General features: G+C 39.1%; 1 protein-coding gene across 5 annotated transcripts in view; it reads left to right on the top strand.

Moving 5' to 3' along the window:
- RB1CC1 (RB1 inducible coiled-coil 1) overlaps nt 1–17,396 on the top strand; it is a 167,521-nt gene extending 150,125 nt beyond the window's left edge. For 4 of the 5 annotated variants that reach the window (XM_050942869.1, XM_050942872.1, XM_050942871.1 and 1 more), the window contains 4 exons: nt 2,289–2,347; nt 9,994–10,130; nt 15,664–15,734; nt 16,411–17,396. In XM_050942869.1, coding sequence (XP_050798826.1) covers nt 2,289–2,347; nt 9,994–10,130; nt 15,664–15,734; nt 16,411–16,488 — 345 coding nt within the window. In that variant the 3' untranslated portion in view covers nt 16,489–17,396. The remainder of the gene's footprint in view (nt 1–2,288; nt 2,348–9,993; nt 10,131–15,663; nt 15,735–16,410) is intronic. The other variant, XM_050942870.1, reaches the window with a different exon arrangement.
- The last annotated feature ends 1,429 nt before the right edge of the window (nt 17,397–18,825 follow it).

The following is an 18,825-nucleotide window of genomic DNA, read 5'->3' as shown; positions in this document are numbered from 1 at the left end:
GGTGGCAGTGAGGAAAGAAAGAATAAGCACCTGGGAAAGAAGTCATTCACAATGCAACATTATTTAAATCATCTGATTGTGCATTAAAAAAACCCTTAGGTTACTATGATCTGAAAATGTTTCACTGAACTGTCCTAGAAGTTTTCCAAAATATAGGATGAGAAAAAAGGAAGCAACCTCTTTGTTTGGCACTTGTGCTAATGAACCACACAAATCTGCAGCACAGAACTAATCTCTCAGAGAATAAATACGCTTATGAAAACTTGTTAATTTTTGAGGAGATTAATCCTTTTTCCCTCAATGGGGTATGTAGCTACTAAGGATTCCTTCTCACCAAAGTAACATAGTCCTAGGATTGTTGTCAAAAGTAGGTGATTATTGGATTTGATTTAAAATGTATATGCCTGTTGCATAAAATTATAGATAGCCATGTTTAAATCTGGCCTTCAGTATCTGTCAAATTTCTTTCCTTTTTAAGTATTTTCATATCTTCAATGTTTTAGTTAATCAGTTTGAAAATGTGTGTAGTTCTATCTTCAGGGCCGGTGCAACCATTTAGGCGACCTAGGCGGTCGCTTAGGGCACTGGCATTTGGGGGGCGCCATTTTCTTCGGCAGCAACCGCTGGCATTTAGGCGGAGGAAGCTGGGGCAGGGGAGCGCAGGGAGGGCCACCTGCAGCAAGTAAGGGGGGGGTGCCACACGCAGAGGAACTCCCCGCCTCAACACACCCCTGCCCCGCCTCCTCCCCGAGCACACCGTGGCTGCTTCACTTCTCCCACCTCTTAGGCTTGCGGCGCCTAAGCTGATTGGCACCACAAGCCTAGGAGGCGAGAGAAGCGAAGCAGCCACGGCGTGCTCGGGGAGGAGGCGGGGCAGGGGTGAGCTGCTTCACTTTGGCGTGCTCGTGTGCGGAGCAGAGGTGAGCTGGGGCAGTGGGGGTGCCTCAAGGCGGAGGGGGGAGCTGCCTCGGGGGTGCACCTCAGGGTTGGGTCGCGGGGGGGGTGGAAGGAGGGCGCAAGGTGGAAGTTTCGCCTAGGGGCGCAGAACATCCTTGCACTGGCCCGGTCTATCTTATTGAAAAATGTTTTTATGCACTTGAATACTTTCAACACATGGCATTTAAAAGTACATCATCTACTGCACAGTTAAACAATGGAGCAACAATACATTTTGAGGTGTGGCCATTCGGGTAAAAAAAAATGCATTTTCAGAAGAGGAGCTAAAATTCATTGAAGATGAAGGGTTTATATATATTTTAAAAAATATTGAAAAGCACTGCAATGAATTGCCCTTAATTTCTGGTAGGTAAAATTGTGATACCGTGAGGTACTTTTTGATATACTCCTTTGGGCAAGAGGAGTTATCCTGAAAAACAAAACGTCATATAATTTCTCAAATGAGGTATCTGCCTCCACTGTCCACAGGACTGAGTATAAATTCTTGAACCTGAACTTTTTCATCTCCTTTGTTTGCTAATGTGCCTTCCACCTCCTCTCCAACATTGCTGCATCACTTCCGCCTCTACTGAAACTTTCATCCTTGTCTTCAACTCCTTTCAGCCTGGTCTCCATAAGTCTTATCCTACCTGCACCAGCTTGTGTTAAATGCTTCCGCCCACTTTCTCACACATACAGGTAGTTTGATTTATATTGTGCCCAGTCATTAAACACTTCATTTGCTCACTAATTATTGTAGGTTCTACTACAAAATTGTCCTGATGGTTTTAAAAACAATCAGTAAACTTTATCCTCTTCCTTGCTCCTTTCTCTTGTCTAGCTTTGTCAAGTTCTCTGACCCTTCACACAGTCCCACCACGCCTGTCTGTTCAACTGCCTACCATCTGCAGCAGTTTTCTTATGCTTTAGTGATGCTCTGCTTATTTTTATCTCATCTAAAAAATCTTCTTTTTCTACCTCTTAAGTTTTCGTTCACTCTGATATTAACTCTTTAAAGTGTTTTGGGCTATAGTTTGAGGCCATACCAAATAAAATTTCATTTATTGTAATCATTATTCTTTCCATAATTTTTATATTATGGAAACACCTGAAATGTGCTGTGTTTCAATCCCTGTCCTAAAAAGCTTACATTTTTAAATGACCAAAGCAAAATACAAGAGAAGGGAAAGTATACACACAAGCAAAATGGTCAAGATGGTAATAAGAACATGTGTTAGTTTTCATATTTTTGTCATGGTTCATGTATAAACCCAAACAATCTTAATTGCCCCCTATCTACAATGTATACTGCCAGTATTTTATGGTTGTTTACTTTTTCATTATTTTTCCAGATGTCCCAAAGCATGTCTTCAGTGTCTTCAAGACATTCTGAAAAAATAGCTATCAGAGAGTAAGTATGTTTTTATTCTCACATTTTGTTCTTGATATGGCTCAATAAAATTTATGTCTTCGGTAACAAATGTACAGGTAAAATATGTGAAAGTAATGTTTAGTAATTCTTTTCAGCATCTTAACCTCAAATTCATGTTTGAGACTACAGTGAATTTCCTTAGTAATAAATCTTTATTAAATTTGATTCTTTATATTCGATTACAATCAAGCCTTCAATACATGGTCCACGAGGCTACAAATGTATTTTTAAATGATTTGTATACCTTCATCACCATAACTTGGATTCATTCTCATTTCATGGCTTTTCTATAATGACAAATCTAGTTGGAGATTTCAGCTATAATTTTACGCCCAGGAAATAATTTCTCCATTCAGAATAACTGTGCAGTGCTAAAAATGTGACCATATGAATTCCCAAGATTACTTCTGAAGATGCCTTTTTTTCAGAGATGTCTATCATGGTAACTGGCTAGGCGCTATTAAAAATTACTGGGGGCAAATCCAGGATGCACAGATGTCAGTGGGCTTTTTGCTATTAACTTCAGATTTCACTGTTGGTGTTTACAGCAAGGTCATCCTTTTCTTTAAGGTATTTTATTTTATGCGTTAGTACCCACTTCTGATCATCTGAGTTCATATGGTTACTTAAAAATAATGTGAGGTAGAAAGGGGTGTTTCAAACTGAGTGCCAAGTAATTTTATCATGATTAAGAACAAGCAAGATAATTGCAATTAACTATATTATTTATTATTATTATTATTATTATTATTATTAAGCAAAGGAAGGTCTGAGGGATGTTGGATCTGAACTGGAAAGTTGTTTCATGATGTAGATTTGTGGCTGTCTTAGGGTATGTCTACACTACGGGATTATTCCGATTTTACATAAACCGGTTTTGTAAAACAGATTGTATAAAGTCGAGTGCACGCAGCCTGTCATAAACAGATGGTTACGGGTTAATGCCTCTTTTACCTGTAAAGGGTTAAAAAGTTCACCTAGCCTAGCTAAAACCTGACCAGAGGGACCAATGGGGGAACAAGATGCTTCAAAAGGAAGGAGGGAAGTTTTTCCTTTGTTTAGAGTTTCAGTTTCAGCCGGAGTGAAAAAGATCAAGGAACCAGCCTCTTATCAGAGTAGTAAGTTTTAGAAAAGAATAAATAGGTTTATGTTTATTTCTTTGTAACTTGTCTTATGCAATTAGAGGTAGAATCAAATTGGGTATTTTTTTTGTATAAATAAATTGGTGCCCAGGGGAACATCCTCTGTGTTTTGAATCTGTTGTCTGTGAGAGTAGCTGGTATGCTAATCTCTCCCAGAAGGTTTTCTTTTATCTTTCTTTTCTTTAATTAAAAGCCTTTTTCTTAATACCTGATTGATTTTTCCTTGTTTTCAGATCCAAGGGATTGGATCTGGACTCACCAGGGAATTGGTGAGGGAGTCTCTCAAGGCTACCCAGGGAGGGGAAGGTTTTGGGGGAAAGAGAGTGATCCAGACACTGAAAATTCTGGATGGTAGCAATGATACCAGATCTAAGCTAGTAATTAAGCTTAGAAGTGTCCATACAGGTCCCCAGATCTGTACCCTAAAGTTCAGAGTTAGGAAGGCGCCTTGACACAGCCACACTAAACACATTAATTCGGTGATGTGCGTCCATGTACCAAGGCTAGCGGCGATTTCCGGAGCATTGCACTGTGGGTAGCTATCCCGTAGCTATCCCATAGTTCCCGCAGTCTCCCCCACCTACTGGAATTCTCGGTTGAGATCCCAATGCAAAAACAGTGTCGCGGGTGATTCTGGGTAAATGTCGTCACTCAGTCCTTCCTCCGTGAAAGCAATGACAGTCAGTCATTTCACGCCCTTTTTCCCTAGATTTCCCTGGCAGACACCATAGCATGGCAACCATGGAACCGTTTTGCCTTTTGTCACTGTCACCGTATGTGTACTGGATGCTGCTGACAGGTGCAGTACTGCAGTGCTACACAGCAGCATTCATTTGCCTTTGCAAGGTAGCAGACAGTTACCATCCCTATTGCACCGTCTGCCATGCCATTGTAAATTGGCAATGAGATGACTGTTATCAGTCTTTCTGTACCGTCTGCTGCTGTCATGGATGCTCCTGGCTGGCCTCACTGAGGTCGGCCGGGGGCACATGGACAAAAATGGGAATGACTCCCCGGGTCATTCCCTTCTTTATGTTTTGTCCTGCTCAGAATATGAGGCAAGTGTACTAGGGAACCAGAGAGCACAGCCGCTCCATGTCAGAGTCCCAGAGAGCCCGCAGAAATGATGAGCTGCATGCCATTCTAGGGGGTGCCCCTGCAACAACCCTACCCATTGCTTCCCTCCTCCCCCAACCCTCCTGGGCTACCATGGCAGTGTCCCCCCATTTGTGTGATGAAGTTATAAGGAATGGAGGAATAAGAAACACTGACTTTTTAGTGAGATAAAATGAGGGGGAGGCAATCTCCAGCTGCTATGATAGTCCAGGCAGTACAGAATCTTTTCTTTAGACGTGAGAGGTGGGGGCTGATAGAGCTCAGCCTCCAGTTGCTATGATGAGGATGGTTACCAGCCGTTCTGTACCATCTGCCAGGAATGACGAGGAGTCATTCCCATTTTTACCCAGGCGCCTCCGGCCGACCTCACCGAGGCCAGCCAGGAGCACTCACGGGCTGATGATGACAGTGGATAGCAGTCATATTGTATCATCTGCCATCGGGAAGGGGATACTGGTGTTGAGCGCTGCAGCACCCCATCTACCAGCAGCATGCAGTAGACATAGGGTGACATTGAAAAAAGGCGAGAAACGTTTTTTTTTCCCTTTTCTTTCGTGGCGGGCGGGGAGGGTGTAAATTGATGACATATACCCTGAAACACCCGGGAAAATGTTTTTGACCCTTCAGGCATTGGGAGCTCAGCCAAGAATGCAAATGCTTTTTGGAGACTGCAGGGACTGTGGGATAGCTGGAGTCCTCAGTACTGCCTCCCTCCCTCCATGAGCGTCTATTTGATTCTTTGGCTTTCTGTTACGCTTGTCACACAGCACTGTGCTGTGGCCTCTGTCTATGATAGCCTGGAGATTTTTTCAAATGCTTTGTCATTTCGTCTTCTGTAACGGAGCTCTGATAGAACAGATTTGTCTCCCCATACAGCGATCAGATCCAGTATCTCCTGTACGGTCCATGCTGGAGCTCTTTTTGGATTTGGGACTGCATGGCCACCCGTGCTGATCAGTGCTCCACGCTTGGCAAACAGGAAATGAAATTCAAAAGTTCGTGGGGCTTTTCCTGTCTACCTGGCCAGTGCATCCGAGTTCAGATCGCTTTCCAGAGCGGTCACAATGGTGCACTGTGGGATACCGCCCAGAGGCCAATACCGTCGATTTGCGGCCACACTAACCCTAATCCGACATGGCAATACCGATTTCAGCGCTACTCCTCTCGTCGGGGAGTAGTACAGAAACCGGTTTAAAGATCCCTTTATATCGATATAAAGGGCCTCGTTGTGTGGACGGGTGCAGGGTTAAATCGGTTTAACGTTGCTAAATTCGGTTTAAACACGTAGTGTAGACCAGGCCTTAGAGACATGGAGCAGAGGTGAGAGGCTGCATTGAGAGTGTTGCATGGAGTTGAAAGATGGGAGTGCTGCTAGTTTGCTTCCTCAATTCATAGAAGCTTTATCCCGCTCTTTCCTCTGATCCCTTGGAAGGAGGAAAACACTTCTTTCAGGCTTGGCTGGATTCAGATCTGCTGTTGTCCTTTTACTGGCTCATGAGTTGGTCTTAGTAATATCTTCAGTTCATGACATGTAGTCTGTTAATTCATATGCAGTGTACATTTAATTGTCTTGTGGCAGGAAATTTTCAGCATCTTTAGAGTTTTAATTTTTTTTTTAGTCCATTTTTTTAAATATCATTTGAGTTCCATCAGAGCTTAATAGGAGTTGAAATTTTGTTTCAGATGGGCATCAAAGATAAAAGTTTCCCAGTTCTTAAAATAGTCTTTTTAAACTTAGCCATCCAAAAAGGCATTGGCAGCTCTTCTTAACAGTCTATGCAAAGTTATTTTCTTTCTGAGTTTGGAAAGGAAATTGCTTAACTAAATAACTTAATTCCCCAATTAATATAAATATTCTGTATTCTTTGCTGTGCAGTTATAGTAATGTCATTGAGTTCTGTAGTGGTATATAAAACATCTTGCCTTTAACATATCAACGACATTAGGAAGTTTTTATATTAGAAGATGCTTGCATTTGGATGTAAAACATTTGCAAATGCACATCTCAGAAGAGGTCCATACAGTCTTTTTAACATCTAAGAAAAAGCATTACATAGAGTTTTCACTTTTAAGCAGGAACATGAATTTAAAAGTGCCTGGTATTAAATGAGTATATTGATATAACAGGCGTCACAGAAACTTGGTAGGAAGATGCTAATCAAAGGGACACAGTAATACCAGGGTACGAAATACATAGGAATGATAAAGTAGGTCGTGCTGATGGAGGAATGGCATTATATGTGAAACAAAGTATAGAGTCAAATATAGTGAAAATCTGAAATGACTCAAACAGTACCATTGAATCTCTATGGATAGAAGTTCCATGCTTCAAGAATAAAAGTATAGCAGTAGGAATATACTAGTGACCACCTGACTAGAATCATGATGACGATGGTGAAATGTTCAGGGAGATTAGAAAGACTGTAAAAATAAAAAACCCAGTAATAATGGGTGATATCATCTGCCTCCAGATTTATTGGGTACATGTCATCTCAGGACCAAATGCAGAGAGAACATTTCTAGACACCATTAATGACTGCTTCTTGAAAAAGCTTGGTCCTGGATCCCACAAAGTGGGGGAGGCAATTCTTTAATTAATCCTCAAGTGTGCTCTGTATTTGGTCCAAGAGGTGAATATAGCTGAACCACTCGGTAATAGCAACCATAATGTAATAAAATTTAACGTGCTCGTAGGGGGAAAGATATCAGAGAAACCTACCACAGTAGCATTTAAATTTCGAAAAGGGGAACTTCACAAAAATGAGTAGATTAGTTAAATGGAAATTAAAAACAAGATCCATGGAAACTTTTTAAAAACACCATAATAGAGGCTCATAATATTAGTTGTGCTATAAGCTCAAAAGGGGAGAATGTGGAAGCAGAATTAAAGCAGGGTACATGTTTTAGTCAGGTTTAAGAATAGAGTGAAATGTGACACTTACAACACAAAAATTGTAAGAGATGCTGCTTCACACCTCACTTTTCTGCTTGCTTTAGTTGATAAGAATGGAATGCTGATTTAAGCAGAAACCTTGAGGTAAAGTAGTGTCTGGAGGGAGTTTGTATAAACAAAGGATAACCATTAGCTGTTGGTGCATGTAATGGGAAGGTATAAATACTTGTCTTATGCTGCTTGTAGGGGGAAGGTCTGCCTAAGGTCAGGGGCCCTTCCTATCTGACTGCAGACTTCCCTTGCAATTGCTCGTAATAAAAGTGCCTCTGACTTGTTGCTAACAAACGTAGAGTGAGGACTTGTTTTCTTCCACAGCCCCAATTTAAAAAAAAAAAAAAAATAGTGAAAGGACAAGGGTGATGGAGTGGATATAGTGTACTTGGACTTACAGAAAACTTTGACAAGGTCCCTCACCAAAGGCTCTTAAGCAAAAAGGAGTCATGAGATAGGAGGGAGGGTCCTCTCATGGATCAGTATCTCATTAAAAGATAGATAACAAAGAATTGTAATAAGTGGTCAGTTTTCACAGTGGAAAGAAGTAAATTTGGGGTCCTCCAAGGATCTGTACTGGGACCCGTGCTGCTCAGCATATACATAAATCATCTGGAAATGGGAGTAAACAGTGAGATGGCAAAGCTTGCAGATGATACAAAATTGCTCAAGATAGTTAAGTCCAAAGCAGACTGCAAAGAGTTACGAATGGATCTTTTTTTTTTTTTTTTTTTTTTTTAAAGAGTGACTGGGCAACAAAATGGCAGATGAAATTCAGTGTTGATAAATGCAAAGTAATGCACACTGGAAAACATAATCCCAACTACACATACAAAACTATGTGGTCTAAATTAGCTCTTACCTCTCAGAGATATTTTCCCACACAAACCTTCCTGTGTATTGGTGTGACCCAAGACCTCTTGATGCCAACTGTCAGAGGGCACAGGGCTACATAGGGGTACAAATGTCCCCTCAGTTCACCAAAATAATGTCATGTAAGGTTTCTATTCAACACCTTTGTTACACTAGTCATTATAATCATTGTATGGAAAATATGTGAGGAATTATGTGTATATGCTGAAAATTGTGTTCTCTGAATCTTGTAGTTTAAAGGCAGGCCACTCATATGTAGTGCTCCTTGAGTCTAACTTCTCCAGACAAGAAGTAGGAGATACTTATCTCCCTGGTGGACCATTGTATACTGTGTGTCCTACAGCCGAAGTTTATTAACATACTGAGGCCTGATCAGTACTAGGAAATTAGGTTGGTATTGCTACATCACATAGGGATGTGAAAAATCCACACTTCTGAGCGACATAATTAAACTGACCCCCATGGTAGAATTCTCCTGTTGGCCTAGCTACCGTTTCTCAGGGAGGCGGAATACCTATATCGACAGGAGAACCTCTCCCATCAATTTAGGTAGTGTCTTCATTAAAGCACTACAGTGGTGCAGCTTCATTTTAGGTGTGAAAAAGCACTGAATCAGCTGCTAATGAAGCGCTTTTGGAGACTTCAGAAGTAATTCACAGGAAGAGGTAAACAGCAGGAAGGTGGAACACCCTGGTTTCAGGTGAATATCAAAGGTCTGCTCTGATATATCTGAAGGAGGATATCAGTCATCCTGGTTGAAAAAACTGGGAAAAGGGCTTGAGATAAACTATCCTGTAGGTCTTGTGAGTTAAGTTTAAGCTCTAGAAAGCGTGTTACAATTTTGTTTATATGTAATCATTTTTCCAATGTTCTTTCTTACTGTCATTGGAGAATAAGCTTATTCTTGCCTTCACTATAATATATCTAAATGCTTTGTGTTAAGCAAAGTAGTGATCCTGAGTTGAATCCTGTAAGCTGGTTTATGCTATTCCTCTGTGAGTAGAGGATGACCTGAGAGTTCAGTGCATGGTCAGTGGAACAGGGGCTGATCTCTCCAGAGGGATGGTCAAAGAGTTTGTACCTATTGCTAACTTATGTAGAAAGAATGAGGCCTGCAGAGACCTGGAAACTAGTGTTTGGGTTGCCAGAGACTGGTGGAGTTGAGGAGCTGATCCACAACAGGCACAGACAAGACTCCCTCATGCTTCTAGCAGGTGGTGACAAGGTGCCTCACAACCCAGGGTAGCCTCTGGCACATCCCAGTTGCTTATGTGTAACTTCTTGCAGAAAAATTTATTTGAAGCACATTGTGAGGAGAAAAAATATTTATTTTTTTTTAAATGGTGAGGAATTGACATTGTCCTCATAGGAAACCTAATACTCAATTAACTGGCATTACAAAATGTACAGATATGCATAAATTCTAAAATGTGTTTCAAATAGTGATAAGTAGATCTGTGTAATGCTTTTTAAAAAGTGCTTTAGTAATCTGTGTAAATATTCAATACTATATTTTTATATTTTGCTGTTAAGTATTCTTATTTATCCAGTTTTCAGGTTGGCGATTTGGTTCTCATTATCTTGGACGAACGCCATGACAACTATGTATTATTTACTGTCAGTCCAACATTGTATTTCTTACATTCAGAGTCTCTTGCTGCGCTGGATCTGAAGCCAGGTGAGTATGGTAAGTGTCAGATAACTCTATGACATAATGTTCTGAGGCACTTAACATGATCTTATACCCTTATTCTTCTAACAGCTGTTTAATAATTACGTAAATAGATGTATGTTTTAGCTTGATACATAATGTATATTTGTAGCAAAAGTTGTAGTTAATCTGACATTGAGATTTTCATTATAGCCTCATTCAGTAATTTTCTGAAAGGGTTTTTTTTTTAGGCAGAACTTTTCCATATTACATATTGTCCCAGAAGTGAGTACTTCGGACAGTTAGAGCAAAATGCAGTCATCCTTTTTTGATGTATGCTGCAAAACACATTTAAGACTATATTTCTGCATACATACATGTACGTTTGATATGTGTACCATAAGAAATTACCATTAGGCTTAGTCATGTTACTATTTATGGTACTAAAATAACTACAAAGTTTTGATGATGGCTGTGTAGGTCTGTTTTTGTGCTGCTATTTACAAAATTTGGGTCTGAGTCAATTGCAGAGGCTTGAACGTCCACCTGTGCTGTAAAAGGAATTGACTTTTTTAAAAAGAAAACAAGGGCTCAGTTTTATTTAGAGGTATTTTCCCTTCAGGCAAAGAAATCTCCTGCAGCATGGATGGAATTTTATGGATCTGTATGTTCAGTGTGAGAGAATTAAGAGAGAACCATAACTTTTTGTTTCCTGATTTTTAAATGCCTACATTTGCTGCTGTTTCTCAACCCTACATAAATGAAGTTCAGCAGTGCTCAAATTCTTTCAGGAAGATGTGTTCTTTAGATCAAGGGTTCCCAAATTTTTTGCCAGCATGACCTCATTTTAGTGAATTATTTCCTTGTGGGCCTCAGACAGCATGGAAGCCATCATTTTGAAGAGCACAGCATGCCTTGTACATATGGTACATGAGGTCACGCTGTGCGGAGAATGCCATTTTGTAGAGCAAAATGGTGTTCTTCATATATTATGACCTCACATACACCATACATGTGAAGTTATACTGTGCAGAACAAAATGACATATTCTGCACAGTGGAAATCTTCTCAACCCCATCTGGGTACGCAGTCCACAGCCAGGGAACTGCTGCTTTAGATATTGTTAATTCTTTGTGCTCAAGTTTAGCAAAGCAGGATTTTTCTGTGGTTTTTCTGTGTTTCAAGGTTTTTGTGGGGTACTTATTTCAGTTCTCTCTCAAGTAAGCTTAGGAAACTGCAACTTCCTTTCTGTTTGCTATTTATGTTTATTCACTTCAGTGTTCTTAGTGTTTTGTTTGCTATTATGATATGCAGTGCATGAAATAAGTGTTTAAAAGTAAACTTTTAAAGTAGCTAGTTCATTGAAAATCTTCTCTGCAACACAGAGGCCATGGCCTCTCAAAATCTGTTCCCTGTGCCCCCAGCTTTGGATGCAATGAACATTATTGAGGGCATGTATCAAAAGATAGTTTTATATTCTTCTCTTAATCTGTTCATGAAGGCTTCCACAGGTATCAGAAGGAAAACTGCCACCATAGAACATTTTCTCCATTAGCAAACCATGGCATAGTGTTATGATGGATAACACTAGTAAGTTTTTGTAGTTAGCAAAATAATTACATAGTTTCCAATAGTCCACCAAACTCTTACAGAATACAGAGACTGCGCTGAAAATTGGAGACTGATACACTGCATTTCCTATAAAACTGGTTGAACTCCCATGTTAAATACAAAACAGAATGCATCCTTAACAATGGCATCACAGTGGCACAGCTATAATTACGAAATATAAAATAAGGCTAATAGAACCTAGGTATCCAAACCAACATGTTTTTCCCTCCCAATTCATTTTGCTAGCCATTGGTTTACAGGTATGAGGTTACATGAACATCCTCAGCAAAGAGAATGTTAAGGAGTATATAATTATAAGCACAGACTTAGGGTTTATTTTTTCAAAATCAAAGATACTTTATTTGTGTAATTATAGGGTATGTACAAGTTCCCCATTCCCAATAATGTTACTTGTTTAAATTGTGGAGAGATGGTACTCCCCCTTCATGATTAAGGTTGCTAGACACTTTCAAAAAAAGGACCCTATTGTGCATATTGAGCCAATCAGACTTCTGCCATGCTTTTATAAACCAGGAATATAATGTTTCCCAGCACTGGGAGTGGTTCCCCTTGGGGCATATGTGAGTAGCCCAGTACGACTAGGGCAGGAGAGAGGAGCAGTGAGGCAAGGCAAGCTGCGTGACCCACATAACAAACACAGCCAATGTAAAGTGGCATGCAGCTTCTTCAGTCCTGCTCATCTTCCCCACCTTTTCCCTCAGCAGTCTTCAGTGCATCTGGGCAAAGTAGTATCTTATGTATACGGGACAATGAAATCAAGCAGCAGCCCACCAACCCTGACTTCACTAAAAGAATTTTTTTTCAGAAGAGCAAGCAAAAAGAAAAGTTGTTGAAAAGGAGGAGGAAACAGAAAAAGGAGGTGTGGGAGAGAATGGATGGAAAAAAGGAAAGGAGGGTAAACCGGCTATACTTGGGCTTGGTGCAAGAGACACAGTGATGGCGAAAGGCATGTCCATCCCCAGCTAAACGCAAGGAGGGCTCCAACAAAAAAATAAATTTGATGCATACACAAATGTCCTTTAACTTTCCACATATAGCTTCTCAATTTGAAATTTGTTCTGGGTTTTCTCAGGCCAGAGATAATTTTTAAGGTCTGGATGAAACACATGACGTACAGGATATTGAGACTTTATTAAAAGTAGTTTTGGGAAATTGATCTCTGCCTGTTTTCTGTGTGAATCTGGCAAATAAAGATGGTAAGCTAAAAGTACTGTGACTTAAAAAGTGGAGAGGAGGATGTGCATAGAACCACTTTTTTAGAGTTTAGTTTTAAGTTATTAGTCATAAATTTAATAACTGCTGGGAATGCTGTGAAGATTGGTGATAGGCACAGTAATAGACATAAAGCATCTCACAAAGAAAATAAATGGAGTATGGTTCTTGTAGATATTATTGATCTAGAGAGGCACACTGCAACTGCTTCACACGTACACTAATCTCTTAAAATCATTGCTGTGTTCCTTGCACACATTTTAACATCAACCAGTGAGGTCACCCCTTGTAATTTACATTCCCATTTCATTGCCCCCTTTCTACCTCCAAAGCAACTTAATTTTCAGCACCTCTTACAGATCTTGCTACTTGGGCACCTGCAAAGCCTGTGTTTTGGGGCCCCAAAATTTGGAAGAACTAGAAATATAAAGTAGAATTTCAGCTTTCCTTTTCCTAAATGTTTCCAACCCATTTCCTTACAAAAGGCATCTTTGGTAATGTAAACTGAGTGCTACCATCATGTCCTTGAGTTGAAAGAAATATAAACTTGAATGCTAGGGTTGAAAGAAACAAGTACTTGGGCTCCCCTTGTGCAGCAGAAGGCGGGGGAAAGGAGAGATCACTCATTCACCTCCTCATGAAACAAGTGAAGTTTGGGATATGGTTCTTTGGAATTTATCACTATTCTTCTCCCGTATTCTCAGATCAGCCATGAGCACAGTGGTATGGCTGTGGTGGACACTAGTCAAGACGTACCCAAGTACAGGAAGTTACCATTTTAGTACTCCCCAAAATGAGGTGTCTGGAGCTGCCCTTTGATGCACATCTACTTCTCACAGTAATATTAATCCCTCATGCGTCCACCTATTATGCCGAACATTATTTATTCAGTCTTGCATTAATCTGCCTCTGCTTGTTTTGAAAAATGGGATTAGGTAAATTCTGAAATTGGTTGCAGAGTTGCCGATTTCTGCAATATTATTACAAATCTCAGCTTTTAGATATTGTAAGCTGCTCGTGTCAGGGAAAGCTAGGGCTTTCTCACTATTTTTGTCTTTACTAATAAAGACCACTTCCGGTTTTTTCCCCAATGGAACCAAAGCCTGGCTGCCCTCAGCAAAGATGGTACACCACTATTCATGTTTGGGCCAGATAAGTGACAATGAGGGGTCATGGGAACACAGAGGGGATTAAGGAATGTGTGCCTTGATGAGGGCTTTGGATTATGGGCAGCAGGCAGCCTGAAGAGATGAAAGGCTACTGCTTGCTAAAAACACTTGTCAGGTGGTTAACAGTTAGGTCCAAAATATTTGTAATGGAAGTTAAGATTTTACAAACCTGTAATATTAAGTACAAATGTGTTTTGATTTTTATTTGAAATGTCAATGAAAGCAGGTTTTTGTTTTATTTAAATATTCCTCTATAAAGTGCACAGCCCAGACATGGATGCACTGAGCTAGTTCATGAAAACTCAGAATTGAGTGAGTCTATTTTCATTAACTAAACTGAGAGAAACACAAAAAATAAAACAGCATAAATGCTGAAAAATAAAAGTGATTTTTAAACTCTTCCAGTTGTATTAGTCTCAAGTGGTGGTGGTAATATACAGTAAATACCTAAGCAGTGATTTCATGTCTGTATCTCATTGCACTACTTAGTTTCTTTCTTTTATATGTAAAGGAAAACTATAATTTATACATGTAACTACTGCATGTATAAAAATAAATGCTACATCTAAGTTTAAGAGCTATAATATACTATCTAAGGTATTATTTAATATGGTTACTAAAGACATACAGATTCACAGTCTTCTTTGTATGCTGTTGTTTTTACCGGTGGGTCTGGAGTCCTGCATTCTAGTCCTAACCCAAGAGGGCAAAACCAAAGCCAGGGATTGACACAGTGTAGAACTATCCCATCTATATACCCCTTACAGTAGTAGCAGGGAGGAGTAGGGGGGTAAGAGACTTTACACACCATAGGGTGAGTCTCATGGTGACTGTTTCAGGGCTGTATATGCTCTCAGTACAGCCAGAATTAGCCAGTGGCATGGCTCAAAGCACATGCAATGGAGTACCTGGCCAAATGAATTTAAATGACTTCCCCAAGGCTGCATAATGAATCATTTGCAGACATTACATTAAAAATCAGTGATTCCTGGCTTCTAGTCTAATGTTTCAAACACACTGTTTCTCATTAATATGCCAGTTTGAAAATTTATCATATGCATAGTGTGTATATCACATGATCCGTTCCTTTCACACTTGTTTTAAGATTTTCCTTCATGCTGATGACTGACTATTTGAAAAGAGTAAAATAAATAACAGCATTTTTGTAATGAGATTGCAACATAAGCATGTGTTCCCTAGCTGCTGTAGTAATATGCCAGTACCTAAATTGTCTTCATGAAGAGTTTTGTTACTAATTTGTCCCAGTACAGTTGTTCTAATTTCTAGTTATCCTGTTGTTTCTAAGGCTGTTTTAGTTTTCATTTTAATATTTGTATATGTTCATCATTACAGCTAAATATTACTAGTTATGAAATTTAAAGTATTTCAGTGTAAAAGATTATAGCCAAAATTTTCAGACATGTAATTGCATGGTCCCTGTGAAAATCAAGCCAGCTTGGTGTAGGAGCTTAGTTTGCAGTACCCATGTTTGAAAATGCTGGCCTATCTCTTTGAGGACAGTAATATATCATGTGTAATGCTTTGATTCTGTTTAGCTTCAGGTGCATCTAGAAGACCTTGGGTGCTAGGAAAAGTAATGGAAAAGGAATATTGCCAGGCAAAAAAGGTACGGGAATATTACTGATAAATATGTAATTATTAAAATCAGTATACAAGGAAAATGGGTCCAGATTCTGTTACTCTTAACCGTGTTCAGTACCACCTTCTCCTCAAGTAGCACCATTGAAATGTATGAGACTGCTTGTGGAGTAAATATGGCAGAATCTACCCAGTAGTTATTACTTGTGATTGGAAATATTCACACTGATAGATTCTTACTTGAGGGTGTTTTATGCTTGCCTTGATGAATTAATTGGAAATGTCCTGTGCACATCAAAAGATGAATTTGGGGAAGTAGTTTATCTGTAATTTTGCCATCCACCCTGGCATTTGTATGAGCTATTTTGGAGAGACTGCGTAAATCAGGAGGAAAATACTCATTTTTAAAAGGCTTTTTAACCTCTGAGCTATCGCTGTATCACAGGGCCAGAGGACTAACCCCTGGAGCAGCATAGAGCAGTCAGTAGTGCTACTAGCCAATTGGCACATCTCCCTGTTAATGGTAAGCTATCACTGGCTGGTTTCGGCTGTCAGTTCAGACAAATAGGGTTTTCTAGTCAGTTTTAAAAGTGCTGGGGGTGCAAATAACTTCCTGCTCTGAAAAATCTTAGTGAAAGCAGAATAAAATAGAACAACATTTTTGGTATGTAATTTGAAATAATGTTGTTTGTTTTATTCCTTAGGCACAAAACAGATTTAAAGTTCCTTTAGGTACAAAATTCTACAGAGTGAAAGCAGTGCCGTGGAACAAAAAAGTATAACACAGTGGAAACTCTGTTTATTCTGTCTCATTCTTTTCTGGATTGTCCTTCAGTGCTCATTCATCGCTCCAAGTAGCAGGCCATCTTTTTATACTGAGGTCATGTGACAATATGCTTCACAGATATACTACTTTTAATTTTTAATGGGTTACATTTTAGAAACAAGAATTTCATTAAAATCCCTGGCCCTATAACTGTTCCGATTTTTCTACCCAGATAACTTTAGGAGTGTGGACCAAAGGAGTTCATTTTCACAAAGGGCAAACCTTGTGCATCATGGCTTATTATTAGCCATGTTAATTGCCTGTTAAATATACATTAGCTTGTATTTAGATGTTAAATGTTAGTTACCATTATTATCGGCATATGTCCTTTTGTGAAATCATTTAAGTACTTGCACTCTTTAACAAATTCTTTATAATATGTATAAAGTCATCAGCTATTTAAAGAGGAGTGTTCATTGCATGCCAATAATCATAATTTTTCTTCAACATGAGTTTGCCTCAGTAGATAAATAAAGATAACTACTGCATCTTCTTTCATTACATTAAAATGCCCTTTAATGATTAAAAAAACAACCTTTTAATTTGGTGGACTGATCTGAAAATCAGTCCCAGGTAAATCTGCAATCTTCAAAAGCACTTTTGATGGATTGACCACATAGATTCTGAAGGGAAGAATCCCTGTGCTGTTAGATTTAAAGTGAAGCACTTGAACCTTCCCAACAACACAGAAGTCTTGTATTAACCTATTTAGAAAAATCATATTGATGAAAATTGTATTTCATGGTTGAGTTTCAGGAAAAAACTCATTGTACATTAACCATACAAGAGTCATTTAAGTAACAAGTTATTGTAATTGTAAAAGACATGTAGACTTTTAAAACAATAAAGATTTGAACCTGAAAATGTCTGAATAGTGTGTGCCTTTTTAAATATCCGCTTCATATAATACCATTCTGTAATTTTCAGTGTATAGATGAGGCTCCTCTTGTAACAACAAATAGGATTTAATTAAATGGCAATCCATATTTTGTCAGCAGATCCGATGAGCAGACATATTATTCAAATGAATTACTGTGGTCAAGGAAGATAATTTGTATACTGTTCTAACTAAACCGTAATGAACAAATGACACTGTGTTCTGAAGGTAATTTCTTCTTAATGTTTTGTGATTCCAAAACATTCACTTTTGTGAACACTGGGAAATTTGAGGTCTGGATTTAGCAAGTAAGTAGGGTTTGCCCCTTAGAGTTCAGCCTGGGGTTTCTACACAGAGGTGGGCTCTAGGTAAGAAAAGAAACACACACAAAGCTAAGAGACTTTGTCAACGTAATCACAAAGACATTTTTCAATCCAGCTGATCCACGTTGCTTTTAATAAGTTCCTGGACATTTTTTTTTATTTATCTAAGATGTTCTGATATCAAACACCAATTGAGTATTAGAAGTAGGTTTTAAATCACAGCCTGGAAGACTTTTGAAGGGCCTGCATCTAGTTTGCTTCTCATCTTCCATCTGCCAAACTGCAATAAATACCAGTGAGTAAATTAAAACTGTGACAGCTTCAAGGCACCCTTTTTGCTGGATGTCAAATTTGTGTTACTTATGTATATACTGATCCAGCTGCTGAGTTAGATGACTTCTGAGTGGAAGCATAGTTTCTTCTTCAGCAAAAATATTTCAGTAGTTTTGAATACTTGCAAAAATGAGATAGGTGTTGATTGCCAGTTAAATAGGTGGTCTTTCTTTCTGAGTTTCTAAAATGGTACTTTTCTATAGCCCAATGACTCTCTTGCCTACAAATTAGTAGGATTCCAGGTCTGAAAGAGTTACTCAGTAGCATTTTCTAGTCAGCTTTGTTAGTTGGGTCACACGTGGTGTTGACGCATACCTGGATACCACAATTCTTCCTTTTAGTATAGAGAGCATTAAAAAGGCCTGGCACCTACTAGTCTTTTTTCTAAACTTATGCCATGTTTTAATAGCTTAACCATTACTTCTGCATGCCTGTTTATACAGTTGTCACTTGAAGTGAAATTAAGGGTTTTTCTTTTTTTAAATAATGAATTGTTCTCATTTAATTTCTTGGCACATAGCAGGAAGTCATCTGACAAACCCTGAAAAGTCACTAAATATAGTTGTTTAAGCACTCAAAAGGAGTCAAAAATTTCACCAAACAAAATTTCCAGAGAATTCAACAGAGAAATACACACGCGCGCGCGCACACACACACGTATAATCACAAAATCATTCTCAAGCAGCTCAATAGTGTTAATAAAACCCATTCCATGCTCCTCTGACTACATTCTGTTGCACCTGAGAAGCAACTACAACAG

This window comes from Gopherus flavomarginatus, chromosome 2 (genome assembly GCF_025201925.1).
Source record: "Gopherus flavomarginatus isolate rGopFla2 chromosome 2, rGopFla2.mat.asm, whole genome shotgun sequence".
Taxonomy (NCBI): Eukaryota; Metazoa; Chordata; order Testudines; family Testudinidae; genus Gopherus; species Gopherus flavomarginatus.
This window is presented reverse-complemented; position numbering and strand designations above follow the sequence as displayed.